At 42.6% G+C, this 24131-nt stretch overlaps 1 protein-coding gene across 2 annotated transcripts in view; it reads right to left on the reverse strand.

Annotated features, from left to right (window-relative positions):
• The window catches only part of LOC140128067 (cytokine receptor common subunit beta-like), a 69977-nt gene that overhangs the window by 27046 nt on the left and 18800 nt on the right, over nucleotides 1-24131 (reverse strand). For both annotated transcript variants that reach the window (XM_072149439.1, XM_072149438.1), the window contains exons 2-6: nucleotides 20308-20416; nucleotides 4646-4772; nucleotides 3300-3454; nucleotides 743-875; nucleotides 485-651 (exon numbers count right to left, since the gene is read on the reverse strand). In XM_072149439.1, the coding sequence (XP_072005540.1) occupies nucleotides 485-651; nucleotides 743-875; nucleotides 3300-3454; nucleotides 4646-4772; nucleotides 20308-20374 (649 nt within the window). In that variant the 5' untranslated portion in view covers nucleotides 20375-20416. The remainder of the gene's footprint in view (nucleotides 1-484; nucleotides 652-742; nucleotides 876-3299; nucleotides 3455-4645; nucleotides 4773-20307; nucleotides 20417-24131) is intronic.

Consider the following 24131-nt stretch of genomic DNA (forward strand, 5'->3'; position numbering starts at 1 on the left):
CTACTCATTACTCATAATAAGGTGTCTTTCATCTCAACGACTAACTGGAAATTAGAACAGGAACTACTTGTCATTGGGCCTTCCAAAAAAACTGGAGAGAATTTATGTCTCAGGGACTCTCTGTAATTTTTTGGAAGTCCCAATGTCATGTAGGTCCTATGGAGTCTATGGACAATAGAAAAGTAGAGGTATCAACACAAATATCAATGGATTGCCATGGAAAGGAAGTAGTTAAAGCTTTGTGTCTAGTCCCAGGGCTCATAGTGTTTTAATTTCAAAATGTAATCCATGTTTTTTTTTTCATTCTGGGCAATGTCTTCTCTTTCTTTGAAAGTGACCCACTTCCATCGTGTGCTAACAATATTTCTATCTCTTTATGTGTCAGGTGGGCCTGCTCTGACACCAATACTTGAGGTCAACTCAACTACCGACCACCTATACGCACCATTTAGTTACATTTCAGCAAATTGATATCATAACTTACTGTTTTTACATATTTTAAACAAAACATTGGAGTTCTTTGGATCCGCTGGTCCAACACTGATATTAAGCAAGTGAATTGGGCTGTTGTAAGGCCGGGATGTAAAGTTGCAAGCACATGAAAGGTGCGTAGGGGTCTCCTGCCAGCATGTCGACTTGCAAACTTCCTCTCTGACGAAACAGAAAACCATAAAAAACAATTAAAACATTTTTAAGGAGGTTAAAAATTGTACATAGGATGGTAGAACTTTGTGGAACTTACTTTCTAGATTGATCCTGGTAATACAGAGAGAAGTCTACGGAGTCAGCTACTTCCTGCCTCACTTCCCATGAGCAATGTATCATCTGATCAAGAGAAACTTTACAGCGCAAGTTTTTTGGCTTAGCTACATCTCCTGGAAATGGAAATAAGAAGAATAAGACACAGTCACATGATTCTGGCCACATCACACTTAACCATGGTGATCTACTAGTGCAGTGATGGCGAACCTTTTAGCGGCAGAGTGCCCAAACTGCAACCCAAAACCCCCCTTATTTATTGCGAGGTGCCAACCAAAAATGAAAGCAGTAACTTATTGCTCCCTGTTCCTCAACAACGTTCAATCATATTGGCCTGATGAGCACAAGATGGGAAATCTGCATCATTTTAGCTTCCTTCCAGTGTCCCTCTGTACACAGATTTGTGGGGCCAGCAGGAGGTCTTCCAAAGATAATTCGGCCCTGTCTACTCATTCTCCCTCTTCCTACATACCCAAGTAGCGAAGTAAGTATCACTTAAATATATGAATGAAAGCAGAATTTTTTAAGTTGCTTGGAACTGCAGGAAGATTCTTTGAGTCCTGTCTAGTGTGCTTGGGTGATGGCCCGGGTGCCCACAGAAAGGTCTCTGAGTGCCACCTCTGCCATAGGTTCGCCATCACTGTACTAGTTTATCACAATAGGTATCATGTGTGACCAAGGTGAGATGAAGGCTTGCTTACTTGTGTGTAGGTTGCACCTTCTTACACCTAAGAACCTAGGAAACTGACGGGGAACCAGGGGCCAACACTCAACTCCTTGAAAAGGGGGGAAGGAAAGGACTTGTCGGGAAATGTTTGCGACGCCAGTCGGGATAATGGTTGCTAACTTCAGCCCTGGGAGATAGGTATTATGGGTCAGCGTGATGTTATGAACCCTTCCTGACTAGGGCTGGCTCCCAGTGGATGGATGGAGGAGGAGGTGCCTTGCGATGATGGCGGCGCCAAATAAACACTTGCACACTTTGACTCATGGAGCACAAAAATAACATTGAGGAACGCTTACACATGAAAACATTATTGTTTTGGACTTTTGTGCTTATGTAGCATTGAAATATATTTGCTGGTACCTTCTTACATAATGACCCATAATGACTTCTTACATAATGACCCAAAATAAATACCATCATAAATGATAGGCCTTACTGACCAAGAACTGCAACCATAAGAAAATCAAGAAAACCTTGAGAAACAGTTCTTTTGGTAATTATGGCCCAGGATGTTAAAATCTGTTTGGTGCAGTGGCGTACCGACCGTGGTCGCAGCGGTCGCTATTGAGACCGGGCCCATCGGATGGGGGGGGTTTGGCATTAGTGATAGCCCTGGCCCGGGCCCCCCTGTCTGATATATACATTTATGTAAAACTGTATTTCGGTGTTTATTTATGTGTGTGTATTTATATGTGTAGCGTAAATATAGCGCGTGTAGAGTGTATATGGGGCTGTGTTAATATGTGTTTATGTGTGTTATGCATATATAGTGTATGTGTGCATATGTCTGTGGAGTGTATATATGTAATATGTGTATTTTGAAGTGTAATGTGCAGGATAGGGCAGACAGGGAGTGTTTAGGTATCTGGGGGCTATGATTCTAAGTTCGCACCGGGGCCCACTGGGGTCTTGTTACGCCACTGGTTTGGTGCCATCACCCACAGTGTCCTCTTTTACGGCAAAGTTCTCTGCACTAGAAAAATGTAATTCCCTCTCCTCTGCATCAGAATTTAGCTTTGTATGTATGGCCCTCCAAAAGTTCTTGTGAAAAAACCACCTGCCGGACTACCATTGCATTAAATGGAAGGGTGGATTAAGTGCCCAAATCCTTTTTGTGTACACGCCCTGAAGTCAGCACTCTTGGTTGACATGTTGCTTTGAGGCTCGAGCTGGAATGATCCTCCTTCATTTTCTTGCTTTTTTGACTTGTACGACCAACATAGGTATCACATCACTTATCTAACCTTGTCAGCACTTTGAAGGGGTCAAAACTGCTGATGGACTTCCTTTAAAATTACAACATGTCTAATTTGAGAATGTTCAGCAATGATAACAGTAACCTGGCTCCTTATCTGCCCTACCTCATAGCCAAAATACACAAAACTATAAATTATTCCCTCTTGCAAAAATAAAGATTTTTACTGGCTTATTTTACTGTACAATAAAATTATCTATGAAGAAAAAATACCTGGCTCATTGACAAATACTGTATGTAGTGTTGGGTTTTTTTGTGACCACCAGAAAAAATTATTCTGGGTGTGCACCCTCCAAATAATTTCAAGTACCCCCCAAATTGGGTTTTCCCCGCCTAGTCCCCAGGATTTGGTTAGAGCCTGTAAACTGCTCCCATGACTTGGTTGCATCCTTGGCAGTGAGCCAGGTCGATTTTTTCCACTGGAGAGGTTTTTGGGGAAAACATATTTGCTTTTCTACAAGAACCTGTCACAACCTCATGACAGATTCTCTTTAAATCTAACTTTTACCCAATAACATGGCAGACAGGGAATAAAAGCTCTGTGTTCTTGGCTCTTACCTTCATTTGACACATTAAGGTGACTCTCTAGACTTCTGTTTGGTACAAATGCGAGGTGGATACTATCATAAAGCCAATGTCCAGCAAAAACTTTAGAACATGTCCAGGTCTCATGACTTGGTTCCAATTTAGCTGGATCCTTTGCACAAAAAGGGCTGCAAATGCAAATATAGAAGTTAAAAGACTTGACGCAGAAAAAACTGGACATGATAACACTGACCCATCACTACATTACTACTGACAATAGATGATGTCACAGCTTATCTCCTCCTCCTCCCTGTACAATTACCTCTATATAGATAACACTGACCCATCATTACATCACTACTGACAATAGATGATGTCACATCTTATCTCCTCCTCCTCCCTGTACAATGATCTCTATATAGATAACACTGACCCATCACTACATTACTACTGACAATAGATGATGTCACAGCTTATCTCCTCCCCCTCCCTGTACAATGACCTCTATATAGATAACACTGACCCATCATTACATCACTACTGACAATAGATGATGTCACAGCTTATCTCCTCCCCCTCCCTGTACAATGACCTCTATATAGATAACACTGACCCATCATTACATCACTACTGACAATAGATGATGTCACAGCTTATCTCCTCCCCTCCCTGTACAGTGACCTCTATATAGATAACACTGACCCATCATTACATCACTACTGACAATAGATGATGTCACAGATTATCTCCTCCCCCTCTCTGTACAATGACCTCTATATAGATAACACTGACCCATCATTACATCACTACTGACAATAGATGATGTCACAGCTTATCTCCTCCCCCTCCCTGTACAACGACCTCAATATAGATAACACTGACCCATCATTACATCACTACTGATAATAGATGATGTCACAGCTTATCTCCTCCGCACATCATCATGTGTGTCCGCTTCAGAGCCGCACATACAGCGGGAGTGACATTTCGGGGAGCGAGGAAAGGCTTTGCATTTTTTTTTGCATTGTGCCTCAGATGCCCTCTTCTTTCATGGATGATGCACAGATAGGGAGGACTCAATATTTACCTATAGTGACACAGCTAAATACAAATACATCAGAGACAGCGTCAAGGGTTCCGAAACAACCGGACACATGGCCAGTGTCCAAACCTGGTCCCGTTTCTGGAAAAGCAGATTAACTTCCATTGCTTGGATATGAGTCCCAAAGTTACAAGTGTAGGTATTACTATGTATGTAACCACAAACTAAATCCAAATAGCATCGAATCGCACTTTGGAGGTGTATGGAGGTGAAAATAGTGAAGTCTCATTGTCAACAAAAAGAAGTTACAGAAGATCTTGTAAAAGAAGTGACCTACCCTCTATTTATATCCATCAAAGTCATGTTCACATATTGTCGAGACCTGGGACTTTCGGACCATGAGCAGTTTATGATGCCTTCAGAGTATTCCATGACACAATACAGACTGTCCATCAACCTGGAACCTGAGCAGAAGATAAAGATGAGTAACAGTATATTAAGATATCGCTACAATGAACAAGCACTTACAATCATTGCCCCATGTGACCACTTAACAAACAGGGAAACTCTCTATTGTTCGGAAGATCAAACTTGATATAAGGAAATTCTGAGGCAGCAACAATTAAGACTAATAAAGCTGTGTTGTCTCACAAGATTGAGATTTGGTTTTCCATAAATGTGTGCATGGCTTAATGGAAATCTACCATCAAAATAAACCAGGGACCACTTACTCATAGATCCACATTGACTGTGGTAATCTGCTTATATTTGCTATCCATGGCCTCCTTCCTTCTAAAATCATTATGCTAATGAGCCTGAGGGGCTCTGGTAGGTGTTTCTCCATAGGTTGTTACAATGAGCAGAGAAAGTCTCCCCTCCACCTGCACTTCCTGCTGCTGTTAGATTACACAGGAAGTGGGAGGAGGGAGAGAGCAGGGGGAGGGGTGAGACATGTTCTTCTCATTGTAACAGCCTCTGAATATTCAGCAATGAAGAGCTCTGGAAACACCCAACAGAGTCCCTCAGATCCATTAGCATAATTAAATAGTTTATTTTAAAGAAAGCAAGGTATGGATAACAAATATAAATTAATGTAAGTGCCTTATATACCAGCGTTTTTCATGTGCATGTTCTGCGTGTGGTTTCAACATGCAGAACTCGCATTGGACTATTCAATGGGTCTTGTCAGACTTGAATTTTTTTTCATGCACATACGTGTGTGAGTGGAGATCCTTTAAAAATGCGTTGTACTTCCAAATAAAAAAGCGCTATCCGAATCGGAAATGTGGAAATGTTTGGTAAAACGTTGGTTTTTGCATCACCATCTACTTAAAGTCATAGCTTTTTAATTTTTCCTCCAATGGAGTTAGTTAAGGTTTTTTTTTGGAGTGGGGGGGCTGATTATCTGTTTTCTGTAGGCTCATTTGGGGGTTTGAACTCAGCCCATTTGGATATGAGCATATTGCATTTAAACAATATACTGGGGGTCTGGTTACAGGTCGCATGCATTTCCCTGGAAACACATATGCAATCGGGCTGCAGGTGTGACCGCCGCCTTTCACAGTAGGATCAGTATAACCCCTTTATCCCGCTTCCAGACCTCTCTGATGGTGAGTTAATACGTGGTGTTTTTTGGATGTGGTTTTTAAACGAATACCGGAAATGCATGCGTTTTACATGTTACCATGTATTTGGCTGGTTTCAATGGGGCTCATTTACTAAGGGTCACGGATCGCACTTTTGTCAGACTGTTCATCGTTTTGGGGTTTTACACGGCTTGGACAGGTATTTAACAGGGGTCTGCTGGGGATTGTGTTACACATGATCGTTTTTTGGTGCAGCTGCGGCGGCTTCCATGCGACACAAATTGGGCAGACGATCCGACTGATTCGAACTGAACGCGGGATTTAACTTTCAAATTGTGTTGCAAGACAATGCACTCACATGCACCAGGAAGAAGAAGGTGAACTCTGAGGACCTGAGCGGGGAAGCGACACATGCAGGATATCGGGCGCACAATCTTAGTGAATTGCGTCATTGGAGTTGGACAATGCTCTTTCTTTGAACACTTCGGACTGGGTAAGTAAATGCGCCCCAATTGCATGAAGTGTAAGCAGCTTTCTCCAAATGTTAAAACAGCTGCTCAAACTTCCAGCAATAATAAAAAATGCATACCAGCCAAATGTGTAATAAAGTATAAAACGCATGTGTTTCTGGAAGGCGTTTGAAAACACATCCAAAAAATGCGATCGGTAACCTGCACCCAGTGTCTTGTATTGTTTAAGTAGAAACGCATGTACTGCTTTCTCTCTGATTGGTGGAGACATGATCGCGTACTCGGGATTGAACAGTAAGAAATCCTACTATTGAACCGTTTTGCCTCTTTTAAAACCAAAAAGGTACTGAAATTTTAATGCACAGAGCAACCCTAGTCCAATGCGGGTGCTGCTCATCAAAATAGCGCACAGAACACACGCATAAAAAACGCTAGTGTGATAGAGGCCTAACTCAATATAACTCTGAGACACATGAAAGTGCACTGCGTATTCACTTGCCATTGAAATGATCGACCACAGTCACGAGTCATTTTTACATGCGTTTTATGGATGTGAAAATTGCATTGAAAGTGCATTGAGATGCAAATAAAATTGCTTGGGAAAAACACACATTTTTTATCCCCAGTACAGGACAATCATTATATCTGGAGCTTTATAAGACTAGTCTAGCTTCGCAAGCTCCTAATTTTGCAGAATATTAGTAAATCTGACCCACTGGGGCACATTTACGTAGGCTTTTTAGGGTATTTAAGTAGCGGGTGCTCTGCGGTTGTGTCACACATGACCCCTTTTTTGGCGCAGCTGCGCTGCTTCCATGTGACAGAAATTGGGGGGCCGTCAGATGATGTGACTGATTCAGACTGAGCGCGGGATTTAACTTTCAAATTGTGTCGCAAGCCCAAGCACTTACATGCACCAGGAAGAAGAAGGTGAACTCCGGCGGACCTGAGCGGGGAAGCGACACATGCAGAATATCGGGCGCACGATCTTAGTGAATTCCAGCACAGTGCATTGGAGTCGGACAATATACTTAGGGGGACATTAATCATAGTGGGGTCTCAGGTTCGCCTATTTCTATTGGTTTGTTCTTGTTTTTGGCTTTTGATTTATGATGTCTCTAGTTCTGCCTTAGTAAATGCACTTTGGAATTGTCGCATGTCCCATTCACTAATTTTGCGCCAAATTTGTCCCTAATGTTTACCCTACATAGTAGATCTTATTTGAGACTAATAATGGAATGAGATTCAAAAAATGTGACAGAGCGTTCAGGGCTTCATTTTTACACAAAACAGTCTCATTGTGATGTAACTGCAGGGACTAAAAGTTACAGAGATGTAAAAAATTAAAAAAATTCTTGCTGAAATGAGACTTTGCCTTTTTTATTATAATTTACATGAAATGGAGACTGATAATATTCTCAGATCTGTACAATAAGACAATAATCACTCAGAGATGATCCCATAGACAATGATGAAGTCGTTACTGGGGAAATTTTACATTTTAAAACTGCTCCGAAGTATTTTCCATGTTGCATAGAGGGAATTCTTCATTTGGCAAACGAAAATCTATGTTTTTAGTAATGAAAAGTGAAGTTTTTTTGAAAAGCAGCTGCTCAGAGGAGGTGCATTTTTGTGCCTTTTTTGCGTCTTTTTAGGCGCAAAATTGTGATAGATCCCGTGCAAACATCTGTATAGCAGCCGCTCACTATGTCAGATAAGGCGCAGGGACTCAAAACCACTAAGTGCCAAAAATAAGTGCCAGAAAATGTAGCAAAAAAGCACCAAATTAACAAACTGCCCCAGATTATTGCACAAAAAGACGCTAGAAACAGTCTAAACAAACTATGATTAATGCCCCCCTTTTTGTGAACTCCAGGGTAAGTAAATGTGCCCCATTGTAATTGGAAATAATATAAAAGCTTTGTTTTTGTCACTAGCCCATCTCACTGTAAAACGTGGGGATATACGTGATCCGTAAAAAACAAAGGAAGCAAATTTACATGAGGTGGATCAGCACTCATTGGGGACATTTATAAAGTGTTTTCAGAACAAAAATTTTACTGACCTTTCGTTAACTCCTACTTTATGTTTGATTTTCACTAGAGATGAGCGAGCACTAAAATGCTCGGGTACTCGTTATTCGAGACGAACTTTTTCCGATGCTCGAGTGCTAGTCTCGAATAACGAGCCCCATTGAAGTCAATGGGAGACCCGAGCATTTTTCAAAGGGACCATGGTTCGGGAATAAAATGTGTTATTTAATTGAAAAAGAATGTCTTCTCATAAGTTAGCAGATGTATGCAAACATCTGCAATCTATTCTTCACTGTTCCGCGAGTATATTATCTCCCGACAAGTTAGCAGATGTGAAGAACAGTGAAGAATAGAATAAAAACAGTGACCACAGTGACAACAGGATCATTTAAGTGAAAAACGCAGTGAAAAACACAGTGAAGAATAGATTACAGATGTTCGGCACATCTGCTTACTTGTCGGGGTGATACGCTGTCCCGGGATCCGCTCCTCTTCTTCCACTGAAGTCTCCCCCGTGCTCTGCCCGATGTCTCCCCCGTGCTCTGCCCGATGTCTCCCCCGTGCTCTGCCCAATGTCTCCCTGCTGCCGTTCCGCGCGTATCTCCCGACAAGTAAGCAGATGTGCCGAACATCTGTAATCTATTCTTCACTGCGTTCTTCACTGTCTTTTTCACTTAAATGATCCTGTGTTCACTGTTTTTATTCTATTCTTCACTGTTCTTCACTGTTTTTTTAATTAAATGCTCGATCTCGAGCAGGGGAAATACTCGTCCGAGCAACGAGACGTTTCGAGTACCTTAATACTCGAACGAGCATCAAGCTCGGACGAGTATACTCGCTCATCTCTAATTTTCACCTTTTTGGCAATGGATTCACTTGGGGCCATTTATGCTCTTTTGCTACTCCATTCTCACAAAATGGGGCAGATTTACTTACCCGGTCCATTCGCGATCCAGCGGCGCGTTCTCTGCGGTGGATTCGGGTCCGGCTGGGATTCACTAAGGTAGTTCCTCCGACGTCCACCAGGCGTCGCTGCTGCGCTGAAGAGCATCTGAATGCACTGGAGCTCACCGAGCCATCCTGGGTTTCGAGCGACACTTTTTTTTTTTTACATGCAACGGTTTTTCCGAATCCGTCGGATTTTTTACGGCCACGCCCCCCGATTTCCGTCCCGTGCATGCCGGCGCCGATGCGCCACAATCCGATTGTGTGCGCCAAAATCCCGGGGCAATACAGAGAAAATCGGTTAACCTGTCGCAAGAACGCGGTTCGGGCCCTTAGTAAATGACCCCCAATGTTTTACATAAAAACACATTTTTTTTCTTGTTTTTGTTCATTTTTGTTGTAATTGTCGTTTTTCCAAGAATGAGACAAATCCTCCCCGTTCTGGGTAGATTATCTGCCTGCAGCTGACCAGATGTTACTCTTCTTGTCCTTATCTCTTTGATCATCAGAAGAGGTTACCAGGCTGCTCCCATCTCATGTAGCCACATCCTGGATAAGAGATTATGTCATCTAGGTGTGTTTGACCACGAATCTGTAGTGTAAACAGTTTATGTCATTTGGTTTTATCCTTTTTTTTCTCATACTATTTTTATATTCTTTATGTTTTTAACAACAAATAACGGAGGAGCGCGAATGTAAAAGAAAAACAACTGCATCATGGTAGAGAAATCTTCAATACAGGCAGTTCCTGACTTAAGGACAACCGACTTACAGATGACCCGTGGTTACAGATGGATCTCTCTGCCCACTGTGACCTCTGGTGAATCTCTCTGGATGCTTTATATACATCCCAAACTGCAGGGATCAGCTGTAAAAATGAAGTTTTATTGATAATCCTTGTTCCCATTACAGCAAAAAACACTGGGACACAAAAATGATACTGTTCTGACTTACATATAAATTCAATTTAAGAACAAACCTAAAGAACCTATCCTGTACGTAACCCAGGGATTGCCTGTATATAACGATATGTATAATATGTAATATGTATGAATTCTGTTGAGTAAATGTATCTCATGTCTGTACATACTTTATGTGGTTTTCTAGAGGTGCAGTAAGTTATTGTTTCAGCAGCATTATGACGTATAATCTCAACTTAATCCCTACTTTTGATCCTTGAGATCCTATTCTGCGAATTGGTGCTATTGTAGTGCTATCTAGGGGCGTAACTAAAGCGGTAGCAGCCATAGCAGCCGCTATGGGGCCCACAGTGTCAGGGGGCCCCGTCATCCAACCTGACACTAAAGAATGGAGAATGTGCAACATGTTACGCTGCACATTGTGGTGTATATATGCTGTATATTTGTGTGTATCTGTGATGTGTATATGCTGTATGTGTATATGGTGTATGGTGTGTATAAATACAGTACGTTATGTGTGTACGTAAGCTGTATGTCTGTATATGGCACTATGTGTGTATATGTGAGGTGTATATGCTCTATATGTGTGTAACAGTGTATAAATGTGTATGTATGAGTGATGAACTGTATGCTTATGTATATAGGAATGTAATATATGTATATTTTTTAAGACAGCAGGGGGGCCCCTTCAGAAGTCTGCTATGGGGCCCTGCCTCTCCTAGTTACGCCACTGGTGCTATCACTACATCAAATTATGATGAGTATAAATTCGACAGCAAAAAACATGTATAGGAAGGGTGAACTAAAGCTTATTAAAACATAACTTTTAATAGATTCAATAAAAGGTGATAAAGTACTTCAGACCAGAGCCACACTCCATCTCATAGCACCAGAAGGAATGGAGAGCAGTAATACAACAGACAATTTTACATCAATACACAATGGATAATATTATATTATTATATTATATATTATTATATATATGATCTCAGATCAAAAGATCATAAACCAGAAAGATCTCACCCATGACAAGGAGTCTGGAGCCACGGAAATTGGGCAGGAATATGGAGCGGCTACTGTCAACAGAAGGGGGTCTCGGACCAGGAGAAGATGAAGGCACCGCATCCAGGTATCCCCAACGCTGCTCTGTCCCTGCTCCCCAGAATAGTCCTAACAAGAACAGTCCCAGGAGATCCATAGAATCTAAAGGTCCCTAGGATTGCCATAGAAGGCCTTCCCATCACGTTTCCAGATCCACCATCCAGGAAGATCTATCATCAGGGGAAATAAGACAAGGTGCATAAATAATGTCAGGTTGGTCACACCGTGGACAGTGGTATATCTTAGTGACGGCCGCTAAGATACACCACTATGTTCTTTGTATGAGATGGAGTGTGGCTCTGGTCTGAAGTACTTTATGACCTTTAATTGAATATATTAAAAGTTATGTTTTAATAAGCTTTAGTTCACCTTTCCTATACATAGAACAATCAAAAGAACAAATAAACTCAATGGGGCAGATTTACTTACCCGGTCCATTCGCGATCCAGCAGCACGTTCTCTGCGGTGGATTCGGGTCCGGACGGGATTTATTAAGGCAGTTCCTCCGACATCCACCAGGTGGCGCTGCTGCGCTGAAGTTCCCCGGAACGCACTGGAATACACCGAGCCGGGCTGAGTGAAGGTAAGTGCAAGCTCCGCAACACTTTTTTTTTTTAAATGCGGCGGTCTTTCCAAATCCGCCGGGTTTTCGTTCGGCCACGCCCCCCCATTTCCGTCGCGTGCATGCCAGCGCCGATGCGCCACAATCCGATCGCGCGCGCCAAAATCCCGGGGCAATTCAGGGGAAATCGGCGCAAATCAGAAATATTCAGGTAACACGTCGGGAAAACGTGAATTGGGCCCTTAGTGGATGACCCTTAGTGACTACAGTGGGGACAACAAGCGACACCTTAACAGGGACAAGTGACATGCTTGAGACGTGAGATTTATTTGAGACAAAAAGTTATATAGATTTGGGAAGGGAAAAGTAACAAATTTGGGACAAACTTCACACAAACTTGTGACAAGTGACAAATAAACAACGGACAAACTGATCATATTCTGTAGCACATTACAGATCAGAGGGATCATATATAAATAAAAAACACTGCTCAAAAAAAATAAAGGGAACACTCAAATAACACTTCCTTGATCTGAATGAATGAAATATTCTCATTGTTTGTACAAAGTTGTGCTGACAACAAAATCACACAAAAAAAACATCAATGGAAATCAAGTTTATTAACAAATGGAGGCCTGGATTTGGAGTCATTCACAAAATTAAAGTGGAAAATACACTACAGGCTGATCCAATTTTGATCAAGTCAAAATGAGGCTCAGTATTGTGTGTGGCCTCCACATGCCTGTATGAACTCCCTACAATGCCTCGGCATGCTCCTGATGAGGTTCAGTATTGTGTGTGGCCTCCAGCTGCCTGTATGAACTCCCTACAACGCCTCAGCATGCTCCTGATGAGGCTCAGTATTGTGTGTGGCCTCCACATGCCTGTATGAACTCCCTACAATGCCTCGGCATGCTCCTGATGAGGTTCAGTATTGTGTGTGGCCTCCAGCTGCCTGTATGAACTCCCTACAACGCCTCAGCATGCTCCTGATGAGGCTCAGTATTGTATGTGGCCTCCACCTGCCTGTATGACCTCCCTACAATGCCTCGGCATGCTCCTGATGAGGATCAGTATTGTGTTTGGTCTCCACGTGCCTGTATGACCTCCCTATAAGGCCAGGGCATGCTCCTGATGCGGCTCAGTATTGTGTGTGGCCTCCGTGTACCTGTATGACCTGCCTACAACACCTCGGCCTGCTCCTGATGAGGATCAGTATTGTGTGTGGCCTCCACATGCCTGTATGACCTCCCTACAATGCCCCGGCATGCTCCTGAGGAGGCTCAGTATTGTGTTTGGCCTCCACATGCCTGTATGACCTCCCTACAATGCCCCGGCATGCTCCTGAGGAGGCTCAGTATTGTGTGTGGCCTCCCTACAACACCTCGGCATGCTCCTGAGGAGGCTCAGTATTGTGTGTGGCCTCCATGTGCTTGTATGACCTCCCTACAACATCTCTGCATACTCCTGAGGAGGCTCAGTATTGTGTGTGGCCTCCACGTGCCTGTATGACCTCCCTACAACACCTCGGCATGCTCCTGATGAGGATCAGTATTGTCTGTGGCCTCCACGTGCCTGTATGACCTCCCTACAACACCTCGGCATGCTCCTGATGCGGCTCAGTATTGTGTGTGACCTCCATGTGCCCGTATGACCTCCCTACAACACCTCGGCATGCTTCTGATGAGACTCAGTATTGTGTGTGGCCTCCACGTGCCTGTATGACCTCCTTCCAACGCCTCAGCATGCTCCTGATGAGGCTCAGTATTGTGTGTGACCTCCATGTGCCCATTTGACCTCCCTACAACTTCTCGGCATGCTTCTGATGAGGCTCAGTACTGTGCGTGGCCTCCACGTGCCTGTATGACCTCCTAACAATGCCTCAGCATGCTCCTGATGAGGCTCAGTAATGTGTGTGGCCTCCACGTGCCTGTATGACCTCCATACAACGCCTCAGCATGCTCCTGATGTGGCTCAGTATTGTGTGTGACCTCCATGTGCCCGCATGAACTCCCTACAACGTCTCGGCATTCTTCTGATGAGGTTGGAGATAGTCTTCTGAGGGATCACTTGACAACAAGTGGAATATGTACTCATGACAAAAAAGTGACATATAATTAGCATAAACACTCACTCAACAAGTGATTTAAAAAATTTGCTTCAAAAAGTTTCATATAAATTTGCAACAAATAATTTATAAATCTGGGCCACAAGTAACATATTGGGGCAGATTTACTTACCCGGTCCATTCGCGATCCAGCGGCGCATTCTCTGCGGTGGATTCGGGTCTTCCGGCGATTCACTAAGGCAGTTCCTCCGACGTACACCAGGTGTCGCTGCTGCGCTGAAATTCCCCAAGGCCCGCCGGAGTGCACGATGCTATACTTGGTGAAGGTAAGCGCGTGTCCCGCGACCCTTTTTTTTAAAAAATGCGGCGGTTTTTCAGAATCCGTCGGGTTTTTGTTTGGTCACGCCCCCCCCCGATTTCCGTTGCGTGCATGCAGGCACCGATGCGCCACAATCCGATCGCGTGCGCCAAAATCCCGGGGCAATACAGGGAAAATCGTCGCAAAACGGAAAAATTGCGTAACCTGCCGGTAAAACGTGATTCGGGCGCTTAGTAAATGACCCCCTCTAGACAACACATAGCATCTAAACATGTGACAACGTGTGACATATAAACTGAAAAGACAGAACAGCATTACCCAATGTAGTAATATAAGAACCATCGCATGCCAAAAAATACCATATTGGGATATAAAGAGAGCAGAAACATACAACGAGGTCAAGAAAATATGAAATCCTTTATTAATGCAATTACACCACGAGAATAACAACAGAAAAAACAATAAAAACATTTAAAAATGTTCACCAATAAATCACTCCCCAGGGCAGTGCTCAGCACGTGATAATGCTGCCTGTCCTGCTACTCCAGCTCCCCCTTCTGGCCAAACTCTAGTACAACAAGATAAATGATCCAATAAAGGAAGGTTGTAAACACAGACTATTAAAGTGCCAAAAGTATCGCAGTAAAGTATAAAAATCCTATAGTGTTATTGAATTATACTTCAAGTAACCAAACGATCCAAACGATTTCCCCTTCTACTGGCCTTCAGTGCAGGTAATATATGCACTTCATCCTTATATTTGTTTGGATCGTTTGGTTACTTGTAGCATAATTCAATAACGCCTTGGGGTTTTTTTTACTTTACTTCTACTTTACAACCTTCCTTTATTGGATCATTTATCTGGTTGTACTAGAGGTTGTCCAGAAGGGGGAGCTGGAGTAGCAGGACAGGCAGCATCATCACGTGCTGAGCACTGCCCTGGGGAGTGATTTTTTGGTGAACATTTTTAAATGTTTTTATTGCTTTTTTATTGTGTTGTCTCGTGGTGTAATTGCATTAATAACGGATTTCATATTTTCTTGACCTCGTTGTATGTTTCTGCTCTCTTTATATACCAACTTGTCACAACAAGTGACATATAAATTCAAAGGATGTCTGTTCTATTAAAGGAAACCTTCCGCGAGGAATCTACCATTACATCTACTTCTGATAGTAGATTCTTCATGGGAGGTTTCCTTTAACCTGTTAGCGTTCTGCGTCTGATTGACCGGACGCTGAGCGCGGTGACTTAATACTCAGCATCCGATATGTCTGGTGCAGAGCTGATGACGGTTCATCTCGGGATCTGAGCCAAATGGGATACACGGGGTGCCGGCTATAACTAACAGCTGACACCCCTATGTAACACCCATGATCGGAGTGAGCATTTAAACTGCCTTTGGGGGGGTCTTCCCCCCCCCCCCCACGATCGCCCCCCCCCGCCAATTGTTCCTATGGCAGCCCTGAGGTCAGGACCCCAGGGCTGCCCGTAAGATGGTGTCTATTACATCATCTTAAAGGCACAGTGCCAGCCTATGCATGTGCATATACTGACACTGCTAATACCGTGCAATACATCAGTATTGCAGGATATTATCATGAAATAGCAATCAGATGCGTGTCCCATGGTGGAAGTAATTAAAAAAAAGTGTAAAAAAAATGTTATTCAATAAAAAATACATTAATAAATCAATAAAAATGCCCATAAGCCCCATTGCATATAGAGACATAAAATGCACAAAAAAGTCTAAATCATAACACAAATCCCACACATATAGTATCACCGCGTCCGTAACAACCCGTAGAATAAAAGTAAATAATTATAGAACCTGCACAATGAACACCATAAAAAAAACTGTTAAAAACCTGCCAAAAATTATGATTTTACCTATTTAATCCCACAAAGAATGCAATAAAAAGTTATTTTAAAAAATATGTACTCCAGAATGATACTGTTGCAAAGTACGACATGTCCCACAAAAAACAAGCCATCAACCAGCTCCGTAGCCAAAAAAATAAAATTGTTATGTCACTTGGAAGACGGCGATGCAAAAATGGCAAATTATTTGGCAAATTTATTAAAACGTAAGAATAAATATTCATGTCTGGTATCCCCGTAATCGTATCGACCCATAGAATAAAGATAACAGGATTATTAGGCTATACGGTGAACACGAAAAAAAATAAAGTAAATATCCAGTACAGAATTGATGCTTTTCTACTCCTGACTTTAAAAAAAATTCATACATTTTCAACAATAGGTGATACCAACCCCAAAATGATAGCAATGGAAAAAGCATCTCACCCCGTTAAAAAAATGCCGTCACATGGCACCAATAACGAAAACCCAAAAATTTTATAGCCTACAAAAGGGGCCAATGAGGAAACTAAAATCCTGGCAGCTGCAGGGCACTCCTCCCCTTCTGTGCCTCGCTGTGCGCCAATAAAACAAGTAACGGCCACATGTGGGGGGTCTCTGCACTCGGGAGAAATTGCAGAACAAATTTTAAGAGGGGTTTTCTTTTTAAACTTTTTGGAAATGTGTAAATTTTAGTGCTAAAAGAACGTATAACCAACAAAATCTGACCATTCTAAATTTCACCTCCATTTTGATTTAATTACTATGAAGATCTCAAGGGGTTAACAATCTTCCTAAAAACTGTTTCTGATAGTTTGAGGGGTGCAGATTTGAAAATGGATTGGTTATATAGGAGGTTTTAATCCTAAATATGTAAAATTTCATTCAAAACTGTATTTATCCCCAAAATAGTCAATTCTAAAAATACAGAAAATTGCTATTCAATTTGTAGGCCGCGTGACGTCAAAATAAATTATCCAAACATTTCAAAAATTATGAAAATGTAAAGTAGGTAAATGGGAAATGTTATTCAGCAACTTATTTAGGTGGTAAATCTATCTGCCTGAAAACGCGGTGATTTCGAATTTGAAAATGGAAAATTTTTCAAAAAATTCAGACTTTTTTCTTTTTTTGTAAATAAACGCAAAACTTATCAGCCAAAGTTTACCACTAAAATGAAGTACAACATGTGGGGAAAAGACAAACTCAGAATCGCTTTGATAAGTAACAGTGTTCAAAAGTTATGACCATACAAAGCGATGCAAGTCAGAATCCAAAAAATTAGACTAAGCCTTAAGCTACAAAATGGCTGCGTCCTTAAAGGGAACCTGTCACCAGGAGACCCATTTTTAGCCCTCCCCCAGTCCCTACAGAGCATAGTACATACACTGCCAAAGTGTTTTTGTATTAAAAATTGGTTTTACAGAAAAAAAGATCTGTTATATTGTACCTTTCATTAGCATCTGCTGTGTGACTAGGCAGTTGCCCAATGGGAGGGTCTGGAAAGGAGCAGTTCCCCCCCCCCACCCTTGGGAAACATGTGACCTTTTCAAATATATGAATAACTCCCCACACTCAGGATTGGCTGTAGAGGAGCAGGGGGCGTCGCTAAGCCAAGTGATGGGTGTTTTCATATATTTGAAAAGGTCACATGGAGGAGCTGTTCCCCAAGGGTGGGGGGAAACTGCTCCTTTCCAGCTCCTCCCAAAAGGCAACTGCCTAGTCACACAGCAGATGCTAATGAAAGGTACAATATAACATATCTTTTTTTTCCGTAAAACCAATTTTTAATACAAAACACTTTGGCAGTGTATGTACTATGCTCTGTGGCGACTGGGGGGGGGGGTGATAAAAATGGGTCTCCTGGTGACAGGTTCCCTTTAAGGAGTTAAGGCCTTATTCTTATACTTAGTGTAAACAAAGGAAAAATATTTTTTCAGGGCCTTAAAAATAAGTATTTATGACTACGCTCACACTGATCTATTATGTGAAATATCTGGTCTGCCATGCAAACCTGGGATGGAATCCAACTAACTTGTCCTATATAATAATTTCCTATATTTATTCAAAATTATACTACAGAGGGCAAAAAACATAATAATAAGGTTCTTTCCGCTCCTCCGCTACATGAATGCTGCTGCTATCTGCTGCTTCACTCTTCAGGGGTGTCTCCTGACACCAGAGGAAACACCTGCTGATTGGCTCAGCAATCTCCTGTAGTGTGTCCTATCAGGAAATCCCCATGAAGAGCAGCACTGTAGGGATTGGGAGCAGTGGTACCAAAATAGTAGGGAACAGTAAGAATCATTTTATTGATACTGGATCATTTTTATTTATAGCTAAACCCCTTTATAACTACAATGTACAGCTGCTTGGGAAACATTAGTCCCAAACAGAAACACATACAGAATTTACACAAAAGTAATGTACATAAGAACACAATTGTCGAAACAAATCATTTTAAGGTGTAAATAGAATTCCCTTTATAGATTTAAAATGACAGACAATATAGGAGCAACAAACAGACAAAAAAGATGCACATTGGGGCTCATTTACTAAGGGTCCGAATTGCGCACTTTCATCGGGTTTCCCCAACGATTTCCGATTTGTGCTGAATTGTCCCGGGATTTTGGTGCACGCGACAGAAATGGGGGGGCGAGGCGGTCGGACAACCCGACGGATTCAGAAAAAACGCAGAATTTAAAAAAGAATTTGTGTCGCAAGATCAACCACTAACATGCACCGGGAAGAAGAAGGTGAACTCCGGTGGACCTCGGTGCAACAGCGACACCTGGTGGACATCGGGCGCACGACCTTAGTGAATCCCGGCCAGACCAGAATCCTCGTCGGAGAACGCGCCACTGGATCGCGACTGGACCAGGTAAGTAAATCTGCCCCATTGTCCGAGTGTAAACATGATAATAGCAATATTCCCCTGTAAGTAATAAAGTGCTGAGTGTAATTGGGACCAGAATCAGTCCAAAATAAATATTGACTTCAGCACAGACCCCTAGTTAGAGCATGGTACCCCAACACCTGGCACCCCTATAGTCAGCAGGGAGGTAAGTTAATAATGCAGTAGTACCGAAAAAAACACGGGGAAAAATTAGACAAATTACACATACAGGCGGTCCCCTACTTAAGGACACCCGACATACAGACGACCCCTAGTTACAAACGGACCTTTGGATGTTGGTAATTTACTGTACTTTAAGCTTAGGCTACAAAGATATAGCAGTTATCTCAGGTGTCTGCAATTGAGTTGTATTGTTAATCCTGGTTCTTGTGACAACCCAACTTTTTAAAAATCCATTTGTCACAGAGACCAAAAAAATTCTGTCTGGAGTTACAATTATAAAATATATAGTTCCAACTTACATACTAATTCAACTTAAGAACAAACCAACAGAACCTATCCTGTACATAACCCAGCTACTGCCATTACTGACCACAAGCAGTATGCACCGACCCCTACAAGCTGGTGAAGCTCTCTGGATGTTACTATAGTCCCAGGCTGCAATGATCAGCTGTAAGGTGTCTGTAATGAAGCTTTATTGATAATCCTTGGTCCCATTACAGCAAAAAATTTTGAAACTCCAATTGTCACCGGGGCAAAAAAATATTTTGTTTGGATCTACAATTATAAAATATACAGTTTCGACTTACATACAAATTCAACTTAACAACAAACCCGGGGACTGCCTGTAATTATAAAAACTAAAACCTGTAGTCCACCCTATAGAATGAGAGGGTTCTGTTCTATTGAGAAATCCATTCCTTTATGTTACCCCACATTCTTTGGGAATGTTACAGAAACAGGCCAAGTGAAATTGAAAAAAAGGTCTCTTTTCCGTTAAATCTGTACATTTTTTTTTACATTTTTACCTAAACACGTTACATCTGCGCGATAAGAAGGTTGGCATGTGGTTGGTGGTAGATTTCAAAATTTTGAAATTTTTATATTAAAATATTCTTGAACATTTTTAACTGTAAAAGACCAGACTTCCTGTTTCGACAAGAGATAATGGCAGACTTCCAGCGGACACGTGTAATCTGCACACTAGTAATATATTTGTCACATCTTGTTCTCAGGACACCTTAATGTTGTCAAAAATCTACAATCCGAAAGAGTCAAACCTGTATTTCCTGGAAAAGCTGATAGAAGATAGCAGGTGACACAACACAAGATGACTCTTTTCTTCATATCTTCTGATCATGTACAGATAGATGGCCCCAGCTTTGATATCTGTAATATATTAAAATATAAGACTTTTATCAGGAGACTTTTAAAACTAATGTCAAGTAGAACCTTCAGCAGCCACTGAGTTACCCATAGAGTTGTACCAAGCCGAGGCCCTAACCTACCCATTGTTCTCCTGGATGGTAAATGGGGGTCATTTACTACGCCCGAATTGCGTTTTTACGGCGGGTTAACCGAATTTTTCAGTTTCGCGCCGACTTTCCCTGAATTGCCCCGGGTTTTTGGCGCACACGATCGGATTGTGGCGCATCAGCGCTGGCGTGCACGTGACGGAAATCGGGAGGCGTGGCCAAACGAAAACCCGACGGATTCAGAAGAACCGCTGCATTAAAAAAAAAAAAGTGTCGCTGGACACGCGCTTACCTGCACTCGACCCGTCTTGGTGAAGACCAGTGAACTCAGATGAACTTCAGCGCAGCAGCGACACCTGGTGGACGTCGAAGGAACTGCCTTTGTGAATCGCCGGAAGACCTGAATCCTCCACACAGAACGTGCCGCTGGATCGCGACAGGACCAGGTAAGTGTTCCCCAGTGTCTAATGAGAGCTATGAGATGGCATATACATCAGACTTCCCCACCTGTGTGACCTGTCCTGCGTAGCCTACTACTAGTGTCCTATAATTAGGGCCCACAATTAATGTACAATCGTTGTCAGAAGTGGATCTTCTCTTTGAGTTGCTGAGAAAACTTAAAAAGTTCCAAGATGCCACTTTTTCAAAAAGTTTATCTCCTCGATATTCTTCCAATATAAAAGTTCCTGTTGAGCAAATCCAATGTCTTCAAAGGAATGGAAAAACCTAACGAGGAAACTATCTTGAAAGGAAGTAGGCTTTCAGCTCAAACAGTCCCCCAGAGCTTATTAATTGCCCTCACAACCCGCATGTCAGCTAAACCGAGATAACCTTGGATTTATTCCTCCTCGGTCTTCACTCATGATTCCCATAAACATACAAATTCCGAAGAATCAATCATCCGGGGAACTAAGAAGTTCTAGAATAGTTATGATGACGTCTTTATGGCTCAATGTGTGTACGAGTATTATACTTAATGAATTGAATTTTCATTTTGGCATTAAAAAGGCACCTCTCCACGCCCCATGGTGGGGAGATGAGGTAAAGGGGAAACTAATCGCAAGTGCTGGCGGATTGTCGACTTTTGCGTTTATTTCAGGGCTTCTGTACCTGTTTTCTGGAGTAGAAGCCGTGATAAATATCCCCCAGTGTCTACAAAATAATTTATTACAGTCACATGTACAGTAAAGCTCGGTGCTTTTCAACGTTTCCATATTAACTAAACAGGATTTTAGGATTTTAAGAACTATATTAAAAGTGTGGAAATAAAATGGCAAAACTAAGACCTGAACAAGGGGAGATTAAAAAAGGAAGTGGTATAGAGACATGGAGGACGAAAAAAAGGGCAAATGAATAACTGACAAGATAAGGAACCCAAGGGGACGAGGTCAGAATATATGAAACATAAAAAAGAAATCTAGCAAGACTTATCAGTCTACTAATGGTGGTGCCGAGGACTCCCCTTCTTTTCTAGGAAATCTCCCAGGCCCCTCCAAGTCAGCAGGAGAGGAGGGAGGAACACAGCTCCAAACACAAGGGGACAGAGTAGTAGAGTACAGTGGTAAATATCTCTTCTACACAACTTACAGATTACCAGACAGATTGGTTTCAGCTAGTGGTTGACTTTTTTTTTTTTAGAAACATAGGGACACATTGGGGGTCATTTACTAAGGGCCCGATTCGCGTTTTCCCGACGTGTTAGCCGAATATTTCCGATTTGCGGCGATTTCCCTTGAATTGCCCCAGGTTTTTGGCGCACGCGATCGGATTGTGGCGCATCGGCGCCGGCATGCGCACGACGGAAATCGGGGGGCGTGGTCGAACGAAAACCCGCCGGATTCGGAAAAACCGCCGCATTTAAAAAATGCCTTCACTTGGTCCGGCTCGGTGAATTCCAGTGCGTTCCAATGCTTTTCAGCGCAGCAGCACCACCTGGAGGACGTCGGAGGAACTGCCTTAATGAATCCCGGCCGGACCCGAATCCACCGCAGAGAACGCGCCGCTGAATTGCAAATGGGCCGGGTAAGTAAATCTGCCCCACTATGTGTCCCTTCCCCGCTCAAGTCCGCCAGAGTTCACCTTCTTCTTCCTGGTGCATGTAAGTGCATTGTACTGCGACACAATTTGTAAGTTAAATCCGCTGCTTGTGCTTGTACCTTACTACAAGAGTGTCCGCTGTATCTGTACCTCGACCTTGGCTGCCACCACGGGCTAGCCGCACCTGTGGAACGACCTGGTGGCACCCTGCCGCAGTAAGACCATCCCGCTTTGCATGGGCTCTGCTGAAGACCAGGTGCCACTTAGACTCCGGTCCCAGTTGTTGTCTAGTACCATCTCCTGTGGAGGTCCAGGGGGTTCACTGACCCCGAGTCTTGACACATGTCCTCATCCTGTACCCATATTCACTTGTACTGTTGTATTGTTACAGTATATACTTGAAACGTTGATGTGTGAGGTGGAATGCCTACTTGGAAGTTCTGCCTAAATTTTTGAATTTAGATCTATTCACTATTATATATCATTCTTCTATCTCATATCTATCGACCATCTATATATATATATCTGTCTACTATCTATCTCATATCTATATATCTATCTCAAATCCATTCAGTTCAATACAAAAATGCTTTTTTGGGCAGAACCAAATACAAATTAGCATTACCAAACACTTAAAGACAATGGAAATGAAGGAGACAGAGTATGGGGTGTTGGGGATTATAGCAGTTATGTTATCATGGACCAAATGTACCACTAGTTTTTGTTTTGCGCCTAAATGAGGTGCATTGTTGCGCCTGAATTATAACAAAATAAAACCACCTGTGATGAGTTGAGTTCAATCATCTGATTAATCACTTGTGCGTCCCAACATGATTTTGTGACTATACTATATTTTAGGCACAATCCCTAGTTCTTGCGCTTACATGTGATTCTGCTACAAGCTCCTCTCTGCTTCCGTCCCGCACCACAGCATGAGAATGACCCTCACAGCAGCACCCAGGTGTGTGACACCCTGCACCCAGTGACCTCCTCAGCAGTGACTTCTCCAGGAGGGGATCCCCCAGTGCTGATCTTTTGCAGGCCCCATGTAATTGTAGCCAGTATTCCTCCTCAGGCACTAGTACACTTCTTTGTACTGTGTATCCGCTCTCCCTGCTTTTCTTTCCTGTTATACAGGGACACAACTCTGTACTGTCTCTCCCCTGTCCCTGCTTTTCTATCCTGCTACATGGGGACACTTCTCTGTACTGTCTCTCTCCCTCTGCCTGCTTTTCTATCCTGCTACATGGGGACACTTCTCTGTACTGTCACTCCCCTCTCCCTGCATTTCTATTCTGCCAGAAGGGAACACTTCTCTGTACTTTCTTTTCCCCTCTCCCTGCATTTCTATTCTGCTTTACAAGTACACTTCTCTGTACTGTCTCTCCCTTCTCCCTGATTTTCTATCCTGCTACATGAAGACACTGCCATGTACCCTCTCTCCCCCTCTCTCTGCTTTTCTATTCTGCTTTGAGCTCCTGCATTTGCAAAGTTTTTTGTAAACAGAAGCTTATGAGCATAAAACAGTGGGGCAAATTTACTTACTCAGTCCTGTCGTGATCCCCGATCCGGACAGTCCGACGAAGATAAAG

The sequence above is a fragment of the Engystomops pustulosus genome, chromosome 4 (assembly GCF_040894005.1).
Source record: "Engystomops pustulosus chromosome 4, aEngPut4.maternal, whole genome shotgun sequence".
In the NCBI taxonomy this organism is placed as follows: Eukaryota; Metazoa; Chordata; class Amphibia; order Anura; family Leptodactylidae; genus Engystomops; species Engystomops pustulosus.